General features: G+C 32.8%; 1 protein-coding gene across 1 annotated transcript in view; it reads left to right on the forward strand.

The window, feature by feature from the left end:
- LOC133182091 (superkiller complex protein 3-like) overlaps positions 1 to 14,389 on the forward strand; it is a 35,025-nt gene that overhangs the window by 20,533 nt on the left and 103 nt on the right. The window contains exons 30-41 of the mRNA XM_061316810.1: positions 2,635 to 2,706; positions 2,869 to 2,996; positions 3,616 to 3,739; positions 4,674 to 5,013; positions 5,103 to 5,214; positions 5,350 to 5,481; positions 5,578 to 5,654; positions 5,746 to 5,804; positions 5,922 to 5,970; positions 6,412 to 6,542; positions 6,779 to 6,920; positions 13,920 to 14,389. The exon at positions 13,920 to 14,389 is cut by the window's right edge and continues 103 nt beyond it. Of these exons, the coding sequence (XP_061172794.1) occupies positions 2,635 to 2,706; positions 2,869 to 2,996; positions 3,616 to 3,739; positions 4,674 to 5,013; positions 5,103 to 5,214; positions 5,350 to 5,481; positions 5,578 to 5,654; positions 5,746 to 5,804; positions 5,922 to 5,970; positions 6,412 to 6,542; positions 6,779 to 6,920; positions 13,920 to 14,000 (1,447 nt within the window). The 3' untranslated portion in view covers positions 14,001 to 14,389. The remainder of the gene's footprint in view (positions 1 to 2,634; positions 2,707 to 2,868; positions 2,997 to 3,615; positions 3,740 to 4,673; positions 5,014 to 5,102; positions 5,215 to 5,349; positions 5,482 to 5,577; positions 5,655 to 5,745; positions 5,805 to 5,921; positions 5,971 to 6,411; positions 6,543 to 6,778; positions 6,921 to 13,919) is intronic.

Consider the following 14,389-nt stretch of genomic DNA (forward strand, 5'->3'; position numbering starts at 1 on the left):
TTATTGTAATAATTACTAGTAATTAAAGTTCATAATTATATACATGTAACTTGGTGATTCTGAAAAAATAATGCAAAAAGAAACCCCCAATGATAGTAGATATACAGGTATGCTGATATTAAAATTGTTCTTCAAGTATTACAATAAAATGTTCTTTGGCTAAGTGAACTATGGATATAACAAGACAAAATAATAATCTTGAAAGGTTTACAGTAGCCATACTTATTAATCATGGCGGTATCATATTAAAAATATTCTCAAATTTCATTTCTGGAAAAAAAATTGTCTTTTAATTAAGAGCAAGTAATCTGCTTTGTGCAAACAAGGCTGCATTTTTATTTGCTGTCTAATGTTTGCCATGGGATGGTCTGAGAGTACTTTACTTTCTTTTCATGTTTTCAGAACATACTTTACTTTCTGTTTGCAGGAAAATGTTGTTAGTGTGTTTCTGAATCATTTACAAATTAATCTCTAGTTTTACAAGGCAGACCTTTTTCCAAAGTTCTTTAATTTGATTCTACACAGCTTGAGTTTACTTTAAGTTTGATTCTACACAGCTGTGAGTTTACTTTTAGTTTGATTCTACACAGCTGTGAGTTTACTTTTAGTTTGATTCTACACAGCTGTGAGTTTACTTTTAGTAATTCTACACAGCTTGAGTTTACTTTTAGTTTGATTCTACACAGCTTGAGTTTACTTTAAGTTTGATTCTACACAGCTGTGAGTTTATTTTAAGTTTGATTCTACACAGCAGTGAGTTTACTTTAAGTTTGATTCTACACAGCTGTGAGTTTACTTTTAGTTTGATTCTACACAGCTGTGAGTTTACTTTTAGTTTGATTCTACACAGCTGTGAGTTTACTTTAAATTTGATTCTACACAGCTGTGAGTTTACTTTAAGTTTGATTCTACGCAGCTGTGAGTTTACTTTTAGTAATTCTACACAGCTTGAGTTTACTTTTAGTAATTCTACACAGCTTGAGTTTACTTTTAGTTTGATTCTACACAGCTTGAGTTTACTTTAAGTTTGATTCTACACAGCTGTGAGTTTACTTTAAGTTTGATTCTACACAGCAGTGAGTTTACTTTAAGTTTGATTCTACACAGCTGTGAGTTTACTTTTAGTTTGATTCTACACAGCTGTGAGTTTACTTTTAGTTTGATTCTACACAGCTGTGAGTTTACTTTTAGTTTGATTCTACACAGCTGTGAGTTTACTTTAAATTTGATTCTACACAGCTGTGAGTTTACTTTAAGTTTGATTCTACGCAGCTGTGAGTTTACTTTTAGTAATTCTACACAGCTTGAGTTTACTTTTAGTTTGATTCTACACAGCTGTGAGTTTACTTTAAGTTTGATTCTACACAGCAGTGAGTTTACTTTAAGTTTGATTCTACACAGCTGTGAGTTTACTTTTAGTTTGATTCTACACAGCTGTGAGTTTACTTTTAGTTTGATTCTACACAGCTGTGAGTTTACTTTAAATTTGATTCTACACAGCTGTGAGTTTACTTTAAGTTTGATTCTACGCAGCTGTGAGTTTACTTTTAGTAATTCTACACAGCTTGAGTTTACTTTTAGTAATTCTACACAGCTTGAGTTTACTTTTAGTTTGATTCTACACAGCTTGAGTTTACTTTAAGTTTGATTCTACACAGCTGTGAGTTTACTTTAAGTTTGATTCTACACAGCAGTGAGTTTACTTTAAGTTTGATTCTACACAGCTGTGAGTTTACTTTTAGTTTGATTCTACACAGCTGTGAGTTTACTTTTAGTTTGATTCTACACAGCTGTGAGTTTACTTTTAGTTTGATTCTACACAGCTGTGAGTTTACTTTAAATTTGATTCTACACAGCTGTGAGTTTACTTTAAGTTTGATTCTACGCAGCTGTGAGTTTACTTTTAGTAATTCTACACAGCTTGAGTTTACTTTTAGTTTGATTCTACACAGCTGTGAGTTTACTTTAAGTTTGATTCTACACAGCAGTGAGTTTACTTTAAGTTTGATTCTACGCAGCTGTGAGTTTACTTTTAGTTTGATTCTACACAGCTGTGAGTTTACTTTTAGTTTGATTCTACACAGCTGTGAGTTTACTTTAAATTTGATTCTACACAGCTGTGAGTTTACTTTAAGTTTGATTCTACGCAGCTGTGAGTTTACTTTTAGTAATTCTACACAGCTTGAGTTTACTTTTAGTTTGATTCTACACAGCTTGAGTTTACTTTAAGTTTGATTCTACACAGCTGTGAGTTTACTTTTAGTTTGATTCTACACAGCAGTGAGTTTACTTTAAGTTTGATTCTACACAGCTGTGAGTTTACTTTAAGTTTGATTCTACACAGCTGTGAGTTTACTTTTAGTAATTCTACACCGCTTGAGTTTACTTTTAGTTTGATTCTACACAGCTTGAGTTTACTTTAAGTTTGATTCTACACAGCTGTGAGTTTACTTTAAGTTTGATTCTACACAGCAGTGAGTTTACTTTAAGTTTGATTCTACACAGCTGTGAGTTTACTTTTAGTTTGATTCTACACAGCTGTGAGTTTACTTTAAGTTTGATTCTACACAGCTTGAGTTTACTTTTAGTTCAATTCTGCACAGCTGTGAGTTTACTTTTAGTTTTCGTTTACAGAGCAGTCAAATTACTAGATCCCAGTGACATACTTCTGAACTTGGTAAAAATCAACTTGGCCAGAACACTTTGGTAGGTATACTATCTATTAAATTCACCAAAATTTTAAAGTTGTTTTAATTGTCACTCAATAGCAAACAAAATACCTATACATGTAAACTATTGAAACATAAATGTTGGGGATACAAATTTTGTGGTAAGTTCAGCAGTAAATACCATCCTTATCTGTTTTAGTAAGCTTGGTGAGTACCCTGCAGCATTATTCCTATATGCAAAGTTTGGAGAACTGGACTCCCTTCAAGATCAATGTTACATGGGTTTGGCATTCTACAAGGCACAGAAGTACACAGAAAGCTATCAAGGTCAGTACCTCTGTACATATTCAGTAAATGGTGTATTCTACATGTATATAACGTGCATGCACATGCATGTAAATCAAATGATGAAATTCTCTTGGGTGCAGCATATAATTAATTTGATCCATTTTTTTATTTTAACAGTAAGAACAGGATCATGTCGAGTTGACAAGTGCGGATCATCAGATCAAATGAGATGTGGAGCACTGAGTTTGATCTGATGATCCACAACTGTCAACAAGACGTGATGAAGCTCTTCAGATCAAGTCACTGTTATAATGATACTAGTATATTATGTACCCTGTACCCTCTATAATTAGCTAAGTATAATAAATAAAACCTTCAGGATCAAATATACAATAGTTTTCTATTAAACAAAACACATTTTTTAAGGAACTTATTGATACACAAGAAGGATAATGTCATGTATACTATGCACTCATCAGAGAGTGGTGAAGCACAGTGTGGTGATCCAGAAACTCAGATAACACCATCACACATGACTGTGTGAAAACAACAGTAAAATTGTATGATACACAGTTGGGTATATAATAAAAGGAATTATTTGATCCCAAAAACTTGCATAATTATACCTTTTAAATATTTGTTGAATTAAATGTGACAGCCTATGACAGAGCACTTGAGATTAGCACTACTGACAAAGACAGTTCACACATCCATGCAGTGCTAGGAATGGTGGCCTACAAGTTTGGAGACGTAGATGGAGCCAAGGCTTCCCTATTTCAAAGGTTGTACAATTTGTTCAACATTTATTCCCTCAGTATTTCATACAGTGTTTACTATTCTCATATCTTATCTTAATATCAACATTCTACATTTCTCCTTTAAAATATAACATTTACCGTACTTGGCATTTACTTGCATTCATGAAGGAGTAAAATTCAAATCATGATGTCCTTTGATAAACTAGTTAAGAACATACATGTGCATAAAATGAACACTTTTCTAACTGAAACAATGCCTCTGTAAGGTAAACTAAAAACATGATCGTGAATTTGAATTCAACCTTATCTGGAAGAATTCTGCCATGACAATTACACAAATTCTCCACTCTCATTTTATATACATGTAGCTTGAACTTTCTCAAGAATACTTAGTTGATCATGATACATCCTTTGATCACAAGCAGAATTTGAGTCAAGCCTATGAAAATGGTACATAAAATTTGTAAAACATGGACTAAATTCATCTCAATCTTGTGACATTGTCCAAATGGCTGAGGCAAAGCTAGACATAACATACTCACTGGTCAGTAGCAACTTAGTCATGCCAAGTAGGAGCTTCTACTCTTCCTGCCTTACAAAGTTTTTCACAGGAAAATAATATTCCACTTTAAAACTTGTGGCCTTGAAAATGACAACCTTGTTTCATGATCTAAATGCACCTCTTGTTCATTAGCAACTACCGGTATTTTACATAGAATGGTTAATGTTTCTGCATTACACAAAATGCAGCCAATGGTATTTCCACCGTCCAAATTTTTTTTTCAGTGATATGAAATGAATAAAATTACTTTAAAGTGTTTTAGAAGTGTAATATCATTATTGTTATTTGCATAACATGCTTCATGTACAATATATCTAACAATGTGCAGACAAAATTTTATAATGCACCGAAGTGCATTTTTTTTTCATTTTGTATTTAATGTTTTAAATGTTACAGTTCTCAGCTGCAGCCCCCTTCACGTCATGGTCTGGAAGCTTTGTGTGCCTTAGGACTGATGACGTGTGACATGACCTTGACTCGTGCTGTTCTCCAGGAAATGCCCAAAGTAGGAGCAGACAACTCTAGTCCCTACTTTACAGTAGTTCATCATTGTCTTCTGGAGGATGACTGGGAACTGGCAAAAGCATTCATACAGAAATGTATCCAGAAATCTCCAGACAGTTACTCTTTGTGGAGGCTGTTGTCACGGTTACAGTTGAGATGTTGCCATGACAGTCTTTCCTCGTCTTCCTCAGTGTGTGCACAGACAGCCTTGTGTCTCAGGCCTGAGTGTCAGGTACAGTTTAGTTACAATTAATTTGTTTTAACTCAAATAAAACCTTGAAATTTCATGAAATTTTTGCGAACTTATTTCAATCTTTATAGAACTTGCTGACTGATGCTACTCTAGGACTGTTAATTGATGGCAAGCATGTATCAAAAACCACAAACAATGAGGCTTTACTGAGTGCACAAAGGGCAACTCTTATAAACCCAGGTCAGAATGATTATTACAGTATACTGTATAAGAAGTTAGTAATATTTGCACACATTCAAACTTTAATTACCAGAAAAATACTGAGTCGTCCCTGTTCTCTGTGAAATGTTATAATAATTCACTGCTTTGTTGTAGAGAAATTGGAGAACTGGTGCACCTTGGTATCAGCAGTGCACAGCCAATCAGTGCTGGAGGCGGAGTCAGAAAGAATGACAGCTCTCCTCAAACTTGAATCCAGCTATCTAAGATGGCTAATATCAACAACCAGTAAGTGAGGGGAAATATAGAAACTACACAAATAAATCAGAGTTTTTAGTATTACATGTATTACATGATGTTTGTTTGTTTCACTGTGTTTTACAGATATAACTGATGTGTTAAGGGGCTGGTGTCAGAAACAGGTGACAGTTGTTTCTTTACTTACAAGAGAGATAACAAAGGTAGGTAGAAAATTGTGAAAATAGTGAGTTTTGTTATAAAAGAATGGTTTTTTCATGTAGAAATGATTTCTCATATTTTCATCCTTCTTAGGAATCTGTTGGAGATGACATGAAAGTATTTGTTAACAGTCTTCTAGAAAGATATTCACAGTGAGTGTTGTTAAAAATTGATAAACATACAAGTACTTTTGCACCTACTTTTTTACATAAGCTGATTTACAAATATATGAACATTGTAATGCTGTAGTAACCCTGTTTGTTTTTCAGACCTAACAATGATGAGCAGCAAGTCCTCAAGCTATATAAATCCCTTCTAGTAAGTTTTCACAGATTTCAGACACTACTTTGATATTGATTGCAAAAATTAGAATATGTGATTTTGACAAGCATAAAACTGTTGTACATAGTCTGGTTCTTGATATACAATGTACATCCGGTAGGCCTTATTTTCTCTTAAACTAGTCATTGGCCCTCTTTTTTTGTTCCAGCAGTTCTAGTTTATTTACTTGATCAATTCACTAAGTTAGTACCGTAACTGTCTGATACCCTCTGGTATACCTTCTTTACCTAGTATATTTATGTACTTATTAGACTTTGGTTTCTGACAAACTGTTTTGTTTAGTCTGTCAGTTTATATAGTCAACAAACACTGTCTTCCAAAGAATACATTCTAAATGTTGATTGTCAAGACAAATTTTCTTCCGTTATAATTTGATGTACAGTACAAGAAGACATTGAAATGGTGTCTTTTTTTCAGTCTGATACAGGGAATGATGAGGTCTCTAACAAATTCACCAGGTTGACAGATGAGTTGATAAAAAAGTCCACTCTCTCTGAGTCCTTAATAATGCTGATGAAAGCTGTTCTCTTAATGAAATCAAATCCCAAGTAAGTTCAGTATCTACTTGCACTGATCAAAGTATGTCTAGGGCCTGTCCATATATATTGTTCTTTGAACAGAAACTTTGGAGTGAACATTGTACTGTAATTCATGCAAATGTACATGTATTTTACATCCTTCAAATTTGGATATTTTTAAAAATTTCATGTAGTAGTGATGTTATATGTCATCGTCATTATAACGCATAACATCAAAGAGATAACTGTAATTATTGTTACTATAGACTGGCCAAACACCGCCTAGTAGACATCCTGGTCAGGACAAAGACAGAGTTTGACCGGTCACTACTGGTCAGGTCCATCACTAGGAGGTGTCTCCTTCACATACTCAAAGACAATGCTGAGAAAGAAAGCGAACTCATTCAGGTATAAAACTGTGTATAAAGAAATAGATTTACAGTAAAACACACTTATAGGGAACACACTTATAATGAATTCATGCTTAGAGGGAAGTGATTTTCATTCCTAGTGGTCTAGGAACGTAAACGTCTAGGGATATGAAGAATTACGATTATAACAAAGCAAAATTGTCCATCCCTGACAAATTGCTATAAGCGTGTTTTACAGTATACTGTATTTTTATTTTGTAAATGCTTATACATGTGAATTATGAATATGAATCAAACATAATGGTATATGTTGAGATTCATTTATTAGATTATTCCACAACAAATCGCCCTATATTCTGTGTATAAATGGATGATACCTACGGCTACAGTGGCTGCAACGTTATTGTTGACAAACCAATCATGTAGAATCATTCGTGTAACATGCGTGATCGTTCATCTTACGTGAGAGATCGTGCGTGTATCAGGCTCAATCGTTTGCGGTTTTAATCGTGCATTAAGAAATTTCATTTTGTAAGTTCATTGGAATATTATTTCTCAAACAAAACATTTTGCTGGTTTGTTTTTTTTTTTTAATTCCAAATAAAATAAATGAAGCGCGATTTACATAATTGAATGAATTAATATCGCTAGTAAATAAGCAACATAGTAAGTCGTACAATATTGTATTCTCTTCAATTAAATAGCGTGACCTTTAATGGTAAATCATATTTAAGATGTTAAACAATTTTTTTCTCAGATGTTAATTATGTTTACTGCTAATTGTGGTCAAGATATTTTTTTATATCAAAAATGCATATTCTTACAACAAAAATAAATAAATAAATAAATAATTCCCAAAGCTTTAGTTACATAAATATATAGTCGGCGAATGTACATGACGATTGTCGGGGTTACTTTTATCAGTGTTTGTCTCTGAAACTTACTTTATTCTTATAATTTCTGCATATGAATGATTTGTAAAACAATTGTTTATTTTAGAAATTCACAAATGGAAAGATGGATATAGCTATAATTCATTTTTATGCCATTTTTTTAAAACTCAGCCCCCTCCCTAATTGCATACCAAAAACCCAAAAGAATCAAAACTAACGGCCCATCTATATCATCTGAGAGAACATGCAGAAATCGATCATAAATTACATTTTAACGTATTGATCGAAAAGAACAAAATCATTTTTTTCTAAATCGGAAAATTACGTAAATATATATTTGTAATCTAAAATTTATTATAACTAATAAGTCTTATATAGTTTCAAAAATATCCATTAAAAAAAAATATTTTCTTCAGTTTTCCAAAGTCTATGAATAGTATGAATAATTATTTGGAATCTAAAATAACAATTAAGCCTTATTTGTTTGAAAATATCCACTTCTAAGTATTTTTAACTATTTTGCGTGAAGAATCGTGCATTTGCGTTAGCAATCGTGAAAGATCGTGTAACGTGTAGAATCGTGTGCATGAAGGATCGTTCATGTAACAGGTTTGATCGTGCATAAATTGTGCGGAATCATTCGTATAAAGTGATCGTTCATTTAAGTTGTCAACAGTAATGTTGCAGCCAATGTAAGCAGAGCATTTAAGTTAATTGATTAAATTTTGTGCTGTTGTCCTGCAGAGGTTCTCAGATTCATACATTCTGATTCTCTGACAGGTTTTTCTACTTACAAAATTCTAACAAGTGATAATGAAAAAACCCTTATAAAAACAATTCAATCTTAGAGAAGTTTAATACATTTAAATTGCAATTAAATATGACAAACGGTGATCATTCTCAAAAATACATTTAAACAATACAAATTATGAGCAGAGCCAGCATGAAACTCTGAAAACAGAGGTGGGATCAGGTGCCATGGAGGAGTAAGCATCCCCTGCTGACCTGTCACACCCATCTTGTGTTCCTTGTCATGATCAGGAAAAAGGAAAAATCCATAGACAATCCGTAGACAATTCAGAGTGAGAATAAAACAACTTGTATGAAAGACATCAGTCAACATTCAACTCAATGACAGATTGTATTTGCAAACAAGATCATAGAATCTACTAGTGTTGACTTAAAACAAGATTATTGATATCCTTGTATCATCAACTTATTTGTCAATAGTCTCTCTTGTTAGAAATTATTCGTTTGTAGAACATGCTCTTGCATATCAGATCAACTAAGAAACATACACTCCATATGCAGATGATAATTGTATACTGCTACATAAATAAGGGAAGTTGATGATAGAAAAGGTAAATTCATCACATTAATTAACAATATGTATTTGTGAAACACTGATGCCCCCATATGACAACTTATAGCAAAGGCTAAAATTTCTCAAATGCAAATCAAATATGTTGGTACCCAAAGTAAGGTTTTGTCTTGAGGAATAAACCTGTGAAATATGAAAGCCCTAGCAGCAACCATTGAATAGATATAGTTTTAAAGGAATTTCACAAAATTTTCTATTTTTAGTAACAATGGCAACACCGTTCATAAAAATCAAAAACCAATGCATTAAATTTTGTATGATAGTGCAGTCTTCTTGTGTGCCAAGTTATACTGAAATCAGATCAAAAGTGTAGGAGGAGTAGCATTTTAAAGGAATTTCACAGAATTTTCTATTTTTAGTAACCATGGCAACACCGTTCATCGAAATTAAAAAACTGATGCATTAAATTATGTATCTTAGTGTAGTCTACTTGTGTGCCAAGTTATATTGAAATCAGACCAAAACTGTAGGAGGAGTAGCATTTTAAAGGAATTTCACAGAAATTTCTATTTTTAGTAACCATGGCAACACTGTCCATTGAAATCAAAAACCGATGCACTAAATTATGTATCTTAGTGTAGTCTACTTGTGTGCCAAGTTATATTGAAACCAGATCAAAACTGTAGGAGGAGTAGCGTTTTAAAGAAATTTCACAGAAATTTCTATTTTTAGTAACCATTTCAACACCGTCCATCGAAATCAAAAACCGATGCACTAAATAATGTATCTTAGTGTAGTCTACTTGTGTGCCAAGTTATGTTGAAATCAGACCAAAACTGTAGGAGGAGTAGCATTTTAAAGGAATTTCACAGAAATTTCTATTTCTAGTAACCATGGCAATACCATCCATTGAAATCAAAAACCGGTGTACTAAATTATGTATCTTAGTGTTTTCTACTTGTGTGCCAAGTTATATTGAAATCAGACCAAAACTGTAGGAGGAGTAGCGTTTTAAAGGAATTTCACAGAAATTTCTATTTTTAGTAACCATGGGAACACCATACATTGAAATCATAAACCGATGCACTAAATTACGTATCTTAGTGTAGTCTACTTGTACTTCTTTGCATTGAAATCAGACCAAAATTGTAGGAGGAGTAGTGTTTTAAAGGAATTTCACAGACATTTCTATTTTTAGTAACCATGGCAACACCGTCCATAGAAATCAAAAACAGATGCACTAAATTATGTATCTTAGTGTAGTCTACTTGTGTGCCAAGTTATACTGAAATCAGACCAAAACTGTAGGAGGAGTAGCGTTTTGAAAAATTGTTTACAGACAGACGGACGGACGGACGGACGACGGACACCTTACTATCGCATAAGCTCTTCTGGTCTCTGACCAGTAGAGCTAAAAATACACAGGTGAAATATGAAATCTGAAGCACCAATCGTTCAGAAGTTATGACCAAGGTTGAAGTTTTTCAAAAGTAGGTCAAACTCCAAGGTCAAGGTCAATGGATTACAATTGTTGGTATCCAAAGGAAGGTCTTGTCACAAGGTATAAATATATGAAGTATGAAAGCCCTATCACTAACCATTCAAAAGTTATGGCCAAGGTTAAAGTTTTTCAAAAGTAGGTTTAACTCCAAGGTCAAGGTCAAAAGGTCAAAATTGTTGGTATTCAAAGGAAGGTCTTGTCACAAGGATTACACATGTGAAGTACGAAAACCCTAGCACAAATTGTTCAAAAGTTATGGCCAATGTTAATGTTTGTTAAAATTTTGCAAAACTTGGTCAGACACTAAGGTCAAGGTCAAAAGGTCAAATATGGTGGTACCCAAAGAAAGGTCTTGTCACAGGGAATATACATGTGAAATATGAAAGCCATAGCGCCAACCAATCAAAAGTTATGGGCAAGGTTAAAGTTTTTGCAGACTAACAGACAGACGGACGGACGGACAGGGCAAAACTATATACCGTATATACTGGCATATAAGTCGGTCCGCCTATAAGTCGGTTGTATTTTTTAAGCTAATATTAGAGGGCTTGACACTCTAAAATGCCAATCTTTTTATAACTCGCCTATAAGTCGCACAAAGAGTTTTGGACAAAAGTTTAACTCCCCAAAAACCGACTTATAGGCGAGTATATACAGTACCCCCGAATCTTCAATACGGTGGCATAAAAAGTGTAGTTGTCAGATTGCCATCAATCCTTTTTTCTAGTAAAGCATCCCAATATTAAAGAGATGCATCATACTCAGTAATTATTGCAGGATATTGATGGTGATGTTTTGTTTAAAGTAGGTGAGCCATCAAAAAAGATTTCCAATGTTGTGAGAATGAGAAAAAACTAGAAATATGTCCATAGGAGTTGAATGCCCTGCCCAGGATTCATTAGTGATGCAACATGAATATTTGTATTAGTGTATGAAAATAATAGTATAGTTTCTTTAAAACTAATTTTTAGACATAAATAAATAAATCGGTCTTTTTGGTTAATGCAATACTTACTTGACAATTCTATACAGCTTGTGGATTGTATAATGTTCCTCTCATTACCAGTATTATGCTTTTCTGTGTTTTATTCATTTTATGCTGAAACCCATATATGTAAATATGTTTGGTATAATTCATATGTAGGGAGAGGGCGTATTAAGTTTTAAGAACTTTTGCCCAATCCCAGTTGTAAAGTTTATAGACAATAAAAAAAGATGTTCAAATAAATAAATAAATAGTATAGTCATAAGTCATTAAGAAGGTGAAGGTAAAAAGTTTTGGACAGTTGATAAATTCTCACCAAATTATGTATCAGTGCATAAACTTGCATTAAAAAAGATTGAATAGTGCCTTGGAAATTAAGCTAAATGCAAATTTCAAAAAAGTGAGGTCAAGGGAAGGTCAAGGTCAGAAAATATTTTGATACAGGTCAAGACAATCACCAAAGTGTATCGGCATATGAAGTTTGATTAAAAATATCCTGATGTTTTTTTTTAAACTGAACTAAGCACAAAATTGAGAAAAGTGAAATCAGGTCCAAGGAAATGTTAAGGTCAGAAATGTTGATGCATATGAATAGCTCTTATCAATATGTACAATACGTATGTATAAACATATGAAGTTTGATAGAAAAATATCTTGAGTAGTTACTTTGAAACATTTAAGAAAAGTAGAGTCAAAGTCAAATGAAAGGTCAAGGTCAAAATGGTGATGAGGTTGAATAGCTTTGCATCAGCATATAAGGTTTGGTAAAGATATCTTGAATAATTTCTTTGAAAATGATATAAGTAAATGACATCAAACATGTCTAACAAATAACCAATTACTATTATAATTTTATAAAGTCTTCATAGATCTGACATGGTTTTTCTATAAATAGATTTAACCAATTTATAAATACTCAGAAAGGGAAATAACCCTCACAAATTACTAAAGTCGTGTTTAGATAGGTATTTCATAAACATCTGTAGTTTAAATACATGTAAACAAGTAGTACATACTATAGCATACCGATTTATGAAATTAGGCAAGCTATAGGGGTAGGTACATGTATTCTGTAGCTTCACTATTTTTACAGTCTCAACCTTATAAAACAATGATTATAGGTACAGCCAATATGTATATCAAGACAAAGGCTTCGTAAAGAGAAATTAATAAAGCGTAGTAGTTTCCATGCCATGGAAACTTGACGGAATAACCTGGCATCCGCTGCGGAATCCACTGGGAAACATGATATAAACTTGAGGTTTCCATGTGGTTTCCATATAGTTTCCCATGACGGGAAACTGCTTATTTCACTCAGTGTAATAAACCATACTTTTAAATTACAACATCTATATCTAGCGCTGGTTGAAATCAATATTAATACTGAAAGATCTACACAACCAAGACATAGGCTGTCCTTACGAGAAGTGAGTGCCCCTCTCACTACCCAGAGCATTAGAAAATTATCCAAAATCTTTTGGCCAATAAAAATACTTGCAATGTATTTCGATATAGTCAGCCAACCAGAATAATTAGTATGAACTTGCAATGTGAAACAGGTAAAAGTGCAATGACGAATGATAACTATATACTTAACAACATCTGAGATAATAAATAATTATGGTTTATTGCAGCCCGGAGGACCGGGCTGCTCTATACATATAAGTTTAAGTGTGGGTATATGGGGATTGAGGTGGGAGAAGTTATTCAGAATTAAAGGTTTTCTAAACATTAAAAAGATTGTTAATCAGAATGTTCTTTCCCTTTATAAATTACGGGATACACAATATATTTACTTCCATAAAGTGAATCTGTAAAAATATATATGTTTTTCATATTTAATATATAAAGTTGCTTATCATTTACTATCGAAAAAACGACAGGTCCCCTTTTTTAGAACATCGAATTTTACTTATCGCATAAAAACGTAAAAACGTACTTTACACAGTTCGTATTTTATATTCTTAAAGTGAAAGACATTTTTGAAAATAGGTGATGCATGTGTCTGGTTTCAATTTATATTTTATGCAGCCAACATTTCCTTGAGGAATTGATAAAGTTTACAAGGTATCGTTTTTATTCGATTTTCATCCGACTATAAGTTTTCAAAATATTCTCGACTATCGTCTCCATCATTTAGACGCATGCCTTTTTCACACATATCGAATCGGTTTGGTGATCAAGACTCATTTCCATTGTTTACTTTATTTATTTCCCGGGTTACAATTGATGGTTACATCAATGTTTTCTTGTTTGTTATTTTATATCAACCCACTCTGCCACATACATGTACATGTTCCATTATCAATTTTGTATGTACATATTTTTATTTGTAGGTACTGTTAACAGAGGCAGAAGAGGACCGCGATAATGATACTGTGAATTATTATAAACTGCTTTTTTCAGACAGTTGTTAGAAACAAACATTTAATGTAATAATAAAATGGATTGGTGCTTTCTATCTCTGTATATGAATTGATAAGATTTTGTTGATATATAAGATATAGACAATATCCTGCAAAATACATCTAGTAACTCTTATTGAATAAGACCTTTTTTATGTAAAGTTATTGCATGCAAGCTGTTTGAATAGGTTTGTGAATTTAAAAAAAATGGAAAACGTATCTTCATTTTCTTTAAAATATTGTGAACAAGGAAGGTCGATTTTTTTAGGAGATGGAAAACTCACAATTTCACATATTTGCACATTTTTCAAAACATCAGATATACTCATATGTTAATAAAATTTAAAGTCCTTATGCAATTTATATACACCAGAAAGACAAAACAGCTCAGTATTCTTTTA

The sequence above is a fragment of the Saccostrea echinata genome, unplaced genomic scaffold (genome assembly GCF_033153115.1).
Source record: "Saccostrea echinata isolate AGI-Se365-2 ecotype Australia unplaced genomic scaffold, CSIRO_AGI_Sech_v1 ptg000009l, whole genome shotgun sequence".
Lineage (NCBI taxonomy): Eukaryota > Metazoa > Mollusca > Bivalvia > Ostreida > Ostreidae > Saccostrea > Saccostrea echinata.